The sequence below is a fragment of the Pituophis catenifer genome, unplaced genomic scaffold (genome assembly GCF_029215685.1).
Source record: "Pituophis catenifer annectens isolate HBS135680 unplaced genomic scaffold, rPitCat1.0.hap2 SCAF_1, whole genome shotgun sequence".
Classification (NCBI taxonomy): Eukaryota; Metazoa; Chordata; class Lepidosauria; order Squamata; family Colubridae; genus Pituophis; species Pituophis catenifer.
In genome coordinates, this window is record NW_027256881.1 from 141,083,965 (window position 1) to 141,098,742 (window position 14,778).

The 14,778-nt window shown below is 33.8% G+C and overlaps 1 protein-coding gene across 15 annotated transcripts in view; it reads right to left on the minus strand.

Moving 5' to 3' along the window:
• PUM2 (pumilio RNA binding family member 2) overlaps positions 1-14,778 on the minus strand; it is an 81,993-nt gene that overhangs the window by 13,451 nt on the left and 53,764 nt on the right. For 11 of the 15 annotated variants that reach the window (XM_070933000.1, XM_070932999.1, XM_070933008.1 and 8 more), the window contains exons 11-15: positions 13,325-13,468; positions 10,565-10,846; positions 7,756-7,992; positions 851-1,118; positions 197-326 (exon numbers count right to left, since the gene is read on the minus strand). In XM_070933000.1, coding sequence (XP_070789101.1) covers positions 197-326; positions 851-1,118; positions 7,756-7,992; positions 10,565-10,846; positions 13,325-13,468 — 1,061 coding nt within the window. The remainder of the gene's footprint in view (positions 1-196; positions 327-850; positions 1,119-7,755; positions 7,993-10,564; positions 10,847-13,324; positions 13,469-14,778) is intronic. The other 4 variants (XM_070933013.1, XM_070933012.1, XM_070933011.1 and 1 more) reach the window with 1 other exon arrangement.

Genomic DNA, 14,778 nt, shown 5'->3' on the forward strand with positions numbered 1-14,778 from the left:
GCTGCTTATTTACTGAGCTCTGTCCTGTAGCTGTTTATGCAAGACAGACAAAAATGTGCATATTTAACTTTTATTTTCATTGCTTGTTAAAGTAACTCTATCCCTAAGGTTTGTTAAGTTTTCCATCCCCTAATAATCTTCTATTTAAATACATTCATATGATTAAAATTTTAAACAATATTCTTAACATATTTACCTCAAAGAATTTCTGTATTACATAGTTTCCAAACACATCTGTCATCAGCTGATACGCTGCTTGCAGAATTTCACTAAACAACATTTGGCGCTCAGCCGGAGTAGCTCTCTCTAATTTCTGTTGTATAAATCTGTAAATGTCAGAAATGTACATGCCAATATAAATGAATATAGCAAGTATTTTAAAGCTTTTCATGTACAATACTGATGACTATAATCAATCAAGCCAACGAGAAACTGAATTCCATATACACATTTAAAATTCTATTTCAATTATTTTGTGAATGAAATATGGGAAATAGTAAAATAAAAGCTACTTTTAGATTGTGTTGGAGCAAAGTTAGGCACAGCTTTTATTATTTATAATCACATCAATCCAACTTCAGTGAGGTACAATTAATTTAAGTGGTCCCTGATTCACTTTGAAAACAAAATTTGACCTCATATTGTGCATCCCATCTTGTTATGAATGCCAAATGAATCCCCAAATTTAGGTCTCTGGGTACACTGAGAGTGAATAGATGTTTAATCAGAATTATTCATCACATATTGAATATTAAATATTAATATATGCAACATTCAATATATTCCCCAAAGACATTACTAAAAGAAATATGTATTCCCCTATTTATTCAGGAGAGCTATATATGCTTACCTAGAGCCATGCTGATCCCGTGAAAATTCAACTATATGCCCAACAAGGTCTCTTAGTTGAAGGTTAGGAAAGCGATTATTTCTGAAATCCTCCAATAATCTACTCCGCCCAGAGGGCATAATGTCAGATCTACTGTAACGTAGCCGTGAGGGAGGAAACAACTGGCTGCTTGAGCTGAAAAGACTGGAGGTATTTGCAGCACTGCGATACTTAGCTTCCGCTCCAGGAGCTGCTGAAATATAGCGACCACTACCATTGGTCAATCCCCCTACAATGAAGCAGTTTGGTTAGTACGACGTTTTAAGTATGCACTACTTTAACTGTACTCAACTAAGGAAAGCTAGAATTAGTTTCTATTTACATTTTCTTAACTACTAGTAACCAGTCAAGTAATCAGATGTTACTTAAAAAGAAAGGAACAAAAGACATTCTGATTGTTCCTTTTTGTCCCAAGTATAATAATTTTAAAAGTTCAAGTCTAAAAAGCAAGAGCTGAAACAACTCTGAAAAAAACAGCTCCAATATATAACAAAATCAGCAACAAGCTTCTGGATATTAAAGTTTTTCCACAAAAGGATATATAATTTTAATTACTGATTGTTGTATGTATATAAAGTTAACAATATAAGTTACCCCTTTTAAGCCTTTTCACATGGTGGAACACGTTAAATAACTAAAGCCCTTCTCCTGACAATACATTTTATTTCCTTCTAAGGAATTAGCATTAACAAATTGGCTAATTAAGTTAGAGATCTGGAATATTCTAAAACATACACACACAAACATATAAATGCTTTTTATCATAACTCCAAAACCTGCTCAAACTAAAACCTGCTTTTACCTACTTTATTATTTAGATTAAAATAACTCCGGCATCCCTCCTAAATGTTACTTCCTAAACAACCCATTAAAATTATTCTTTTTACCAATATGCTCAAGGCAGTTAACATAAAATATACATAAAAGTGCAAAGGTAGTTAAAATATTAAGACTCACCAAAATAAAGCATTTCAATAAATGAATAGTAACAGGTACAACTGTGGAGTCTTTGGTGATATCTGAATTTGGATACTTGTTTGCGGAGATTTCATTACCCAACTAGGTAACATCATCAGTGCAAGTAGGTAGGGAGAGGATTGCTTTCTACTTATATATAGTAGCATGTTCTGCCAGTTTGGGTGGGAGGATAGTTCCTTTATCATCCCATACTCATTCACACTGATATTACCTAGTTGGGCAACAAAATGTCTGTAAGCAAACAGCCAAGCTCAAAGATCACCAAGGACTTCACAGTTCAATCCTAAACTACATATATTTAATCATATCCTCAAACCAATAACAGTAATTGTTATTGATTAAATTTGAAATACTGGAGAACAAGATGTTTTCATCTATGTGTAATAGCCAGCATTCAAAACATACTAATTTAATGCATATTTAAAATCTATGACAAACACCTTCCACACCTTCCAACTGAACCACCATGGCAGCAATCATGTGCATCAACAGATCGGATGTGGAACTACAGAAAGTTTCTTATCAATCTGGAATATGGGGAATGAGCACATTTTGATGTAACTATTTAAAAGAATATTTTGTGTTGGAGAAGAATCAATTATGTAATACTAAAAATATATAATCTAAGTAATGTGGATTGGTTGTCTAATTGTCTAACTATACGTTCATAAGGATGGCTCACAAGAATCCCTTAGCATTTGAGGGGGAAGAAATCAGTTGCTCAATACATTTTCTGCTTGTTTAACCTTTTGCTCTAATTCACTTTTTTAAAAATAGCCATACCAAGAGGAACATGTATGTAACATAAAATTAGTAGAAGTTGACTTCTTTACATCCTGCTTAAAAAAAGTCCCTTTAAAAAGTTACTTTGAGGAGTGAAAGGCCTTCCTGAATAGCGTGGGAAATGCCATAGCTATTGAAAAATTCAATACAGGCAAGCTCCCAAGAAAAAAATTTTTGGAGAGAGGTATAGGCAGCTCAGGAAAAGAGAGGAGGAGTTAATTTTATTTAATTGAATGCAGTACCAAAACATCATGATATTAAGAGTTTAGAGAACACTCCTATAGTATTACAGTTGAAACAACTCAAGTGTTGTGTAAAATTTGGAATATTGGTTTATGATGGGCTAACAATTTCATCATGAAATGTATTATATTTATTGTCTTATAAAAACTATTCTGCTACAGAAAACAAATTCAAAACTAAAGATTAAATGTATTTACAAAGTTAAATGCCTGTAAACCAAAGGTTACATTAACATTTAATAGCTTACAACCTAAATCTCTAGTTTTAAAGACTGGGATATGACAAGTCTCCTGGATGAATAGAAGACCCTTCTACTTGCACCAAGAGAGTTGCTCTAAGTTGTTCCTTCTTTTTCCTCTATATCATATCTCACACAGTTGCAGAGGGCACTCCAAATCCACGAAGATGTCTTTAGAAGGACCTATTCTCTCAGAAAATTCTATGTACCTGTTTTTTCTGAATCTGCCCAACTAGACTTCACTTAAACCATTCAAACTACTCAAACTTGCCCACTTATATTTTACAAAAATGTTCTGGTTTTTTTTAGAAACATGACAGTAATGTCTATCTGATAAGTGTTAAAAACCTGCCATTGCATTAGTTATTTGAAAATAACTATATAGCAACAGCTTTGTATCTAAAACTAGATCCCAAAGATTGTTTGTGCTCCTTTTCTTAACGTACTGACAAAGGAAACTAATAGTTTCTTGTTCTGGAGATAACCCTGAATAGAGATGAAATATATTATGGTGCATAAGGTTATTAATACAAGCATAGGAAGATTACTAGTTGACATCTTGTCAAGTGCATTACATTTACAACGTAAAGCCCAAAGGTGACAGCAAAGTTCATTTAGTATATAGAATAAAGCATTATTTACCATTTCCAATATTTGAGATAACTATCTAAAGTCTGCATCTGCAGTAACAGATTTTTATGGGAATGAAATTCTTATGGATTTAATGATGTAAACAGCGCACACAATCAAGGCAAAATAAACAAATCAGGACTACCTTGCACACAATTTGCTTTGTTTTTAAGCAAAAGGTCATGAACTAGATATTTGTAATTTTTTATAAAATGTATGCAATTATAAAATCTTATACCAGCGTTAAGCAAGGTTACTAAAAACATATGCCATGTGACTGGATATGCATCTAGCACATGATAATTAATGTTATTAATAATATCTTACTAAACTTATTCGGAAAATTGTCCCTGGAAACAATTTTTTCTATTAATATTTGGCAGTTTTTATTAAGTATGGAACAGATACAAGTTTACTTTCATTTTATTTTTTACAAAATATCCAGACTTGTCTTTCTATAAAATAAGCCATGAATAAATCCATTTCATCATCTTCATAATTACACAAATAAACAGATAAGTTTATGAGAAGAATTAAAACTCAGTAATACATGGAAAGACCATAATAACGGGAGGCATAACATTAGCAGAGGTGGCAACAGCTTATTGGTCCAGGTGGAAATGGAGCAAGGAAAGGCAAAGAAGCAGGGAGTGAGCAAAAATGCTGCAATAACAATTAATTTAAACAAGTAGAACAAAGATTAATACACCAAGAAAAGAAATGAATTTTATTCTGAGATACTTTTAATCAGATTAAAGCATTAGGAGCCATGGTGGCGCAGTAGGTAGAATGCAGTATTGCAGCCTAACTCTGCCCACAGCCTGGAGTTCAATCCTGACCAGTTCAGGATTGACTCAGCCTTCCACCCTTTTGAGGTCGGTAAAATGAGGACCTCATTTACCTCAAATGAGGTAAAATTATTGGGGGCAATATGCTGACTCTGTAAACTGCTTAGACAGTGCTATATAGCACTATGAAGCACCTTATAAATCTAAGTGTTATTGCTATTAGCTTATTCTCTCTAGCATAATGAAAATGATAGATATACACAATTAAAAACCTCTTTCTGTGGAAAGAGCAGTCATGGCAGGAAATGCCTCTCTACTTGTTTATATGGCAACAATTAAAAAAAATTAACAGATAATGATCTTTGTCTTTAACCTATTTGGAACTTGAGAGTTTATCTCGTTATGACAACAATGCTATAAGCCTTGGAACATAGGATTCGTCCCCTCAAATATCAAAGGAGACTTCCAATGCCCACAAGGAAAATCCACCATTGAAACTCCTCTCTGTTACTAAAAAATCTCTGAGGCTGACCCAAAGTCTTTGGCCCAAGATATATTAGTTTTTAGGGGTGTACAAAGCATTCAGAAGCACAAGCAAGGCATCTCTTTTTAAAGTGTTAAAGAAGCAACACTTTTGGCTATGATTCATGCAGCTGCTTTAATGGTTTCCCTTCCTATTGTAAATCTCTGTCCACGCAAAGATGTATTCCGCAGGACTGCAGGCTTTGCAGAAAAATATCAGATCTAGCAAAGTAATGGGGGGAGGGGGATTTTATTCTATTAGAAGAGCATCCCAAGCAGAATTCTGCTAAGGAGTATGCTTTCGTTGGAGAAAGAGAAAAGATGGGTCTATCTGGCAATTTAGACATTATTTAATAAAAAATTGTTTTCAATAAAAACTTACTTCTGAACTTTTAAGGATTTGAATTGCTTTCCACAAACTATAAATAAAAATGTGTATTAATTTTAAATATGCTATGTATTTTAATACTCATGGGAAATGTTTTAAAATGTTTAAATCAAACATTAAAATATTTTTGGTTTACAATGTATCACCTAGTAAATTATAATGTGGCACATTTTGCAAAGTTATTAGCAGATACACACATACAGTGCTTGTGAGAAGTCTTACAAATATTTTTCAGAATGTGCGCTTTATCTAAATTGTCTCAAGAAGGTAAATTTTAGAACTAAATGAACATAGAATAACATCAGTTGATGGCTAGCTAACATTTGAAATTATGTATTTCTTATTTTAAAAGTCAGCTATTTTTCAAAGTTTACACAGAATCAAGCTTTTGCACTTAAATGATGTTTACTCCGAAGGTATTTTTTGATCAAACTTTGATCAAACACAAAATCCTACAGCAGATATAGTGAGTAAATGGTTCTATTGCCATTTTAAATGATTTAAAACTGTTTGCTATAAATTAATTTGAAAGTTTATGCCTATATGGCTGAGAACACAAAGTTAAAGCTGTTACTGGAATACCAGACTCCAGTGGATGTTCCAAGTCCAGCACTGAAATAAGCAAGGCTGAAATGTTTGTGCATTCATCTTTTGCTCTTCTCTATGACCAGTCAGAAGCAGAATACATTATACAGTACAGTACAAATTATGTCCAATAAGTAATAGATAATTCACAAAAAGTATATTCTAGCATTTGTTGAAGAATGTATATCATTTATATATTAGACAAGTGAAATTGGTTATATACTTTTGAAGCTTGAATTACCGTACATTAATTTTGATGAAATGTTATTTATCTTGGAAGTAATAAATGGTCTTAGGATCACTTAGTATATATACTTCACATAATGTTCGATTCTGAATAAAATCCAGAGAGCCATGTGCATAAATGACATAGGAAGGATGAATATTAAAACTATTTTCTTCTTGCTCTGGAAGTCCATATTTTTAGGAACAGCCTTCCAGAAGGCATAAGGTTAAAGTTGCAGTGAGAAATGATACATTATTTGATATGAGAATGGTATTGCAGAAAAATTAGGGATAGGTGAAAAAGTAAAATATAGCACAGTCAAATGTTGTATAGACCAAATCTAAGTAGCAGTGTACAAAGGGTCCTCATTTTGTTTCTCAAGTAGAGATTTTGTTGTGATCAACAATATCCAATCTGCCTTAGGATTCCAAGAGAACTTGGGAGACTTGCAAAGATACTTTCAAGAACACTTTTCATTATAACTGGAATAAGTCTCTATGCATGACCATTTATAAGTAGAACTTCATCTTCTACCTATTCCATTTTGTTACTGGAACATTATTTAGTCCATTTTTTCCTCATTGTAGGCATGCACTATTTGGACAATGTGCCCATAATTGAGCAAATTTAGTTTAAGAAAGTTATATGATATGTGAATTTTGAAACATTTTTAGTATTCAAGTTTGAGATCTCATTTATGGTGAGAGATCTTTCGCTAGTAAAATGCCTATACAATAAAGCATATAAAGTGATTTACTTACAATTTACATTAAATACATAATTAATAATAGGGAATTATATGACTAAATACTGCAAAGCATGCCACAGAATAATGTAATTTTAACATATATTAGTCAACAGTATCAATCTAGATACAAACCATGCCTATATACATCCTTACTGGTTCAAGCATGAAATTACTACAGGTGTATGGAAAGGACACATTACAGATTGAATGCCACTATTTCCCTAAAGCCTTTCATTTTTACTTTTCTTTGTTTTGAAAGTGAATTTGTAAAATTTACTGTGAATTCATTACTCTGTTGATTTAAAAGCAGTTTTTTTTACTGCATACTTTGCCGAGCTTTGTTTTTTTAAAACTTGAGATGCAAAACTTGTATCGTTACCATGTACTAAACATTAGCCTAAAGCTGACTCCATTAAAAAAGATGCATGATTTACACAGTTATACGGAAAAAATATATCTTTGCCTGTCACACAACAACCCACTCTTATTTTACTAAGTATCAGGATTTCATTTTTATGTGGAAAATCTGTAGGGTGGCATGGGCCAACACTTTGCTCCCAAAGCTGATCACTCTCAATGACCAATCAATTAGCAACATATTGGGACTAGGCCCCCTATACAGTGTTTTACCAAAAAGGCAGATTGACATCTTTACCCAACATAAAATATTGATATACATATAAAAATACATATACACACAAACATATACAAACAAAAAAGGGCTTTGTTTTTTTTACCTAAATGCAAACTGGATGAGGATCCATGTGATGAAAGTGATGGCGGTGGCGTAAGTGAATGTCCTGGAGTTTGGCTTGGCAGAGGCATGCCTATTGGGCTTGGAGAGGAGGAAAATCCCAGACTATTGTAAAATGGCTGCCCTATGGGTGCTAGGCTGCTACTAGATCTTTTGTACAAGTCAGAACTAGTAGATAGAGACTCTCTCCTTGTGGCACTACTACTTGCAGAACTGCCAACTGAAGAAGAAATAAAAAGACCCTATTACATACAGTGTCAACCAAAGAAAACCTAGCCCCAACCTACAGCTGGGCTATACAAGATATGATCATATTTGTTATAACAATCAAGTTATGCTAGAGACAATTACTGTGATAACCACACATGATTTAATAAATCACAAATGAGTACAAGCATTCCTCAGATATGGAAAAAATTTGAGCAATCTCCAAGTCTTGATTCACTCAAGACTTAGTCACATTGTCATAGTATTTGGCATTCTGGAGTCAGGCTTTGGGACCAATAGTTAGGCATGTCTTAATGTGTTAATACAAACCAATGAAGTTGAATCTTAAGTGCAAATAATTTCTGCAAATGTCTTCAATTTTTCTTTTCAATTTAGATACTAGTCTGAGAGGGGGAACTGCTCAAGTCATATTCTAGGCATGCAGCAGAGGTTTTTGTATAGCGATAGTCTAAATAATAAATTCCTTCATCCTGTTTTATAGCTGTTACTAAAATTACTCTTAGATTCTTCACTCTTCAGAAATAAGATATGGTGGCAAATATACATTCTTGGTTAACAACAAATAAAGGAATTCAATAAAAAAAAGTCTAAGATACTTTGAAGGCAAGTCTTAAAATGATTTGGATCACAGACAGAGAATATAGGGATGGGTGAACAAATATAAATAACAAAATTGGATGTGTTCATAAAAGTATGGTTTAAGAGTTTAAATTAATATTTGATTAATATTAATCGTATATTGATCTTATGTTTTATCTGAGCAATTTAACTAATATAAATCTTGAAATACCACTTATTATGAACATTGAGCTATTTAGCCATATTAACAATTTTATATCCCTATTTAGCAAATGTATCTTTTATTCAGAATTTCTTAATTTCAGTCTAATGCAGAAAAAAGAAACTACAGTGATTCCTAAAGATTAAGATGGCACAGTGAGCCAATTAATTTACTGAGCAGTAAAATATATGGGGGGTGGGGGGTGGGAATGAATTGATCTTTCAAAATTAAAATGAAATATGGATCAATATTTTAAAATTCTGATTCAGCTGTCAAGCTCACTAGATGACTCTGACAAATCACTTAATCTTGTCTCCTTGAGATAATGTTCTAAGAGTAGCAAGCAAAGGTATTCTTTTACAAATAGTATTTCAGAAATTTACACTTTAAGATTAGTTGAGAATAATTGTATTCAAAATGCAATGAAGGGAAAAATGAGTGATTGGTACAAAAAGACTATGTCTTATACAATTTTTTTAAAAAACCTATGGATTTGAATAAACTTATTTATATAAAAGCCAGGATTTATTTGAGTGAAATACTCATATAGAGCATTAATTAATTATTCATAAAAATGCAGAAAAACTGCAAATAAGACTGAAAGCCTACAATTTAAAAAAAAATGTTTATTCTCAAGTAAAAAAAAAATCACAGAAACTTCATCCTTGATTTGCCATTAATAACTTTCAATTAAAAGCATGTAATGAATGACTATGCATTTATTAGATCCTTTCTTTTTATAGTGTTTTCTTTCTACTTATTAATTTCAGTGGACATCAACCAAAATACAAATTCTACAAGACAAAAAAGTGATGAGGAATTGCTTATAACAATCAATATGAAGAGCTTTAATAAGTCCTCTAAATATATAAAAAATTGTTTCACATGGGACATTTTCCAAGATCAAGGTGTGCAAGCCCACTTTTATACAGTGCACAAAATTGTGTGTGCTTCTTCATGCCTTAGCCTATGCAAAATAAACAATTCATACATTATCTGCATCAGTATATGTTGTCATGTTCTCCGATGAGAAAACAATTTGCACAATCTAAGAACTTTATGAATTCTAAAAGAGGGGCCATATACCATCACGCTGTGAATAAAGTAGTAAAGATTATACAATAGAAACTATAGAAAATGACAAGAGTTAGCATCTGTGAACTGAAATAATTAAAACAAAGTTTACCTACTGCAAGGTGTTTGAAAGACAAATGCTACATGAATTTCCAAGACAACTGCAAAAGAACATCTCTTGCCTCCATTTAGAAGCAAAATGTCTTTAAACAGGAAATGGAAGGTATTTGCTTCTACTCTCACATACTGTAAGATGCCTGGCTTAAACAGTGAAGAATGCTCAACATACTCCTCCAGGCGTTCTTGAGAGCATCCTTGCAACACTGAGAAACTATTGTTCACTTCCAGCAACAGTCCTCCTGATAATTGACCAAGCTGGAGAGAGGGGGAAGCAAAGCGAAAGAATATTTCTTGCCCACCTCTGTGACAAAAGTAACCCTTTTAACTCTTATGCAACCATCTTGAATATAAAATCACGGGAGCACAAAAATGGACTATTTAAAAAGCCCTAAAAATGCAAGTTACCTTTCATGGTCACTAATGCAAGTTGTTCTTCATATGCAAGATCTGCCTGGTCCAACTGACTTTCTTTCAAATCAAGAGATAGAAATTCAATGCATCCAAATAATGCAAAGAAAAATTATTTGAATCACATCAATCCATACAACCTCTTCCCGTTTTTTTTTTTCTTTAAAAGTTAATAACTTACCAGTTGAGCCAAATCCACCAAGTGCAGACCCAATGGCAGCTCCCAAGGAGCTGCTACTTCCAAAGCCAAGAGATGTGTTTCCTGGTTGACCAGGACCATGTGAAAAGAGTGAACTGCTCTGAGAATTATTGGTTAAAGTATTGTTGCCATAAAATGAATTAGATTGTAGACTGTTGTTTGTCTGCTGTTGCTGCTGTTGAGGTTGAGGACCAAGGGGCCGAAAAAGCCCATTTGTGGTTCCTGTGATATTGTTTGCTGTTCCTCCAGCTGAAGCTGCAGCAGCTGAAAGACACCATAGTTTTCAATAATCAGTAGGAATGTAGAACATTTCAAGTTTTAGAAATAGGGCACCTATAATTTTCCATAATGGCAAAATTTCAATACAAAGAGTTACAATGAATAAGAAAAAATATTAGGGGTACATCAGTATTCTGAGAACACTGCCTTAAATAAATGGGGCTGTTTCACTCAAATGGCTTTGATTGTCCCTAAAGTTTCGCATCCTTTGATGAACGAATGCAAAGACCTGTGCTGGGCTCTGCCAAATATTGCTAATAGTGTTGAGATTTTCCAATTCTAAATTTTTAAAATACAAATGCAATGGCCTTTTGGTTTGTTTGTAAGCTTTAATATATGTATCTATATGTACTTATGAAGTGAAAGTTCATGCTGTGTGCTAAATATAAATACAACATTGTTTGTTTCTTGAGCGACATTGGCAGGTTACCATATGCTTGAAATAGAGGCCTCAAGTTAATAGCCAGAAAAGAATATTTTTGCTGCTATTGCTATTCAATTAGTACTGTATGCTCAGCTTCTATAGCTGCTTTTGATTTTATTAAAAAAAAAATCCCTTTTCCATTTTTTTCTGTAAGATAGATGATAGGTAGCAGTCAACATGGACTATCATTTTATTTATGTTTGTGGCTCTAGGAAAAAAATCAAGGGAATGCAGAAAAAGTTTCTTACTCCATTATTTTCTATAGTGGAACACTGTAAGCATTCCATATTTTGTTCCTTTTGAACACAGTCATCTTAGAATACAACATGTTTTTATTAAGGCTGTTTTAATCAGGGCTCAAAATAAAAATACTTAATATCCCCTACAAAGTTATTGTGATAGCAGCAATATACTATAATGTATGTAAGAAAAATTACAAATATTTAATTCAACTTTCAGTGTTATACTAATAATATGGTTGACAGCCATCTTCCTGCATAAGCATTAAAAAATACTAAGACATAATCATGTAGTTGGAGCAGTCAATATAGACTATAAAAATATGTTTAAATGAGAATGACAGGAGAGCCAGAAGGCTGACTTTTCTTTCCCCTCTGTTAGATAAGTGTTAGACAAACTGAAAGCAATGGGTCAAGAATTTCTGTGGGCAGATAAAATATAGATTCATCCCGTGATCTTTCCCCTTCATAAAGACATCATAATTCTTAAGTTTGATTAACTCCAAAAAAAATGGGGGGGGGGAGATAGAAGAAGAATATGTTTCTTTGAAAAGTAAAGTTTACTTTAAATTGTATGAATTTCACACCCAAATATGGCAAAAGCAGGACATGAACAAACCACATAAATAAGCTTCAAACTGCATCTCCAACATTGAACAAAAATTGCAGCACTTTTAATGCATATTAAATTCATACTTTACTATCAATTTAGTATGTACCTTTACATCTGTGCAACGCCCAATTATTTAATGCCAAAAAAGGGGACAATTTTAGCCACTGAACCACTTCTCTATGTCCCAACAACAGTATCCTAATCAAAATTTCTTAATGTAAAATGGCTACACAGATAATCTTTATAACAAAGTTTGCACTAACAATAGACTCGGAAAAGATATTTTACAGTGTAAAGAACTTCCGTCCATCGCAAAGCATCACAGTCAAATGACTAGGATCTGGGTGCTTCCCAATCTGTTTCTGCTTGTCAAGTTCCCTGCAATCATGTGATTGCTATTTGTAACCTTCTCTGCTGACTTTCCCAGAAAGTCAATGGAGAAACTGATAAGGAAGGTTGAAGGATGCTGCTGCCTGTCAAGAGGACTTCCTCCTGATTCTGGGGGTGATGGTGGTGGTTTCCTCGTCTCTGAGAGCTGACATCTTTCGGCAGGCAGCTCTTGCATTGCAGAATTTTAGCTGCTTGGATTTGAAATCTAACCAGGCAGGCAGCTTTTTTTCTCTATTTTGCAGCTTTTGAGCTCAGAAACACTTATGTGTAGCCTGCGCCGGACCTCCCAGGCTCACAATCCTCCTTATCTGGGACTCTGCAAAATTGCTTAATGGCCACAAATGGAATTGCCTGAATTGCTGTCATTGAGTGTAACATCTCACTTAATAACCATTTCATTCAGTGACCTCAGATTCTGGTCCCAATTGTGATTGCAAGTTGAGAACTACCTGTATTCTTAATGGATGGAAAATATATTTTAACTATAGCACACTAGGACTATTGCTTATTACTCTGTTCACTGTTTTTTCATCCAGACATTTTTTTACACTATGCCACAAATAAAAAGAATGGGGAGTAGTTCTGAATTAATCTATGAAACAGTCACTGAAATCTTTTATGCCCTTGGGACAAATGACAGAATAAATGTTAAGAGAAATAACCTAGATGAGAATGTTCCTGCATCTATGTATGTGTGTGGCAGCAAATAAATATTCTGAATAGTATCTAGAAGATTGCAAAGCGGGAAAAGAACTGTTAGACCATTTAAAAAATAAAATTGCAAAAAAGCTACTTACCTGCTTGTGCAGCTGCAGAACTGATGATAACAGGTGCTGAAGCCACCAATCTGACAGGTGCTCCAAGTCCAGTTCTGGCCCCTGGACCTACCACCAAGGCACCCGTCTGATCATAATAGGCAGTGGGGGCTAGCACTTGATAGCCTAATCAATACAAAACACACAATCTAATAAGTTTTAGAGTGAAGATTTCTTTTTGCAACTAACTGCCTATTTTAACTTTGTGCAAAATGGTGAATGTTATCTGTTTTGTAGAACTGAAAACCTTTATTCTTTTTGTGCTTAAATATTACTGAGTACAGTACGCTATAAATGTTTTTGTTCAAGGCTAAATAGATTAATACCAGAATGAACAAATAAGGCCATGCACCTGCCCTTCCCTCCTGCCTTCATCTCGATACTCAGGTGCCATCACATCACATTCTCCTGGTCTTTCTAAGCAAGGAGAAAAATGCAAGGTGGATCCAGATTGTTTTTCCTAGCCAGGCAAAATGATGTTACAGAAGTGTTGATTAACCTTTTAAAGGAAGCATGAAGATAATACTGTTTCAAAGCAGAATATGTAAAAGATGAAACAATAACAGATGAACTACAAAAGAATTAGAAATGCTGGTCATCGTAACATCATCTTTACTGGGCCAGCTGAAGTCTTTTTGAGTTTCAAACATTTCATCAAACAAGCTGGTCAAGGAAAGGTGGGAGAAGAGGGGGGGGGTTAGCTCTATCAGATTATAATAGAAAAGCATATATTTAAGCTCAGCGTCAAACTATGGAGTTTTCAGTGTTTGCTGAGCTTGGCTGTTTGTTTGCCGATGTTTCATTATCCAATTAGGTAACATCATCAGTATGAGAGTGGGGTTTGCTCCCTGTTTATGTATAGTAGCTTGCCCCGTCTATGGGGGTGTTTCATAGCCTAATCAAGGAACTATCAAAGATAAAATCTCACCCCCATCAAAACTGGCAGGGCAAGCTTTTGTATATAAATAGGGAACAAAATTCACTATTGCACTGGTATTATCTTGTTGGATAATGAAGCATCAGCAAAATAAGCAACCAAGCTTAGAGAGCATCAAGGTCTTCTTATATTATATTATTGGATGGAATGTAAACTGCAGATATATTAAATTTTATCAGGTACAAAGCAGTATAAGGTTGTGATAGCACTCTCCTAAAGCTTATTGCAAAGAAGCAGCAAGCACATGCTTTTAGTTTCCACTTTATGAAATGTACTTTATATATTACAGCTATTAAAGTCAAAATTATTTCTGATCTGTGCAAGATGCACAGATTATTGGGGGGGGGAATAACCTAGGCAACTCTTTTCTTATGGCCAATATTGTTTTATATAATACTCAAACAGATTCTAGCCACCCAACAAAGCAAACTACATTAGTAAGAATAAAGCAGTATTGTAAAAACGGTTCCTGACAAATCCACAATAGAAGATCAAGTTG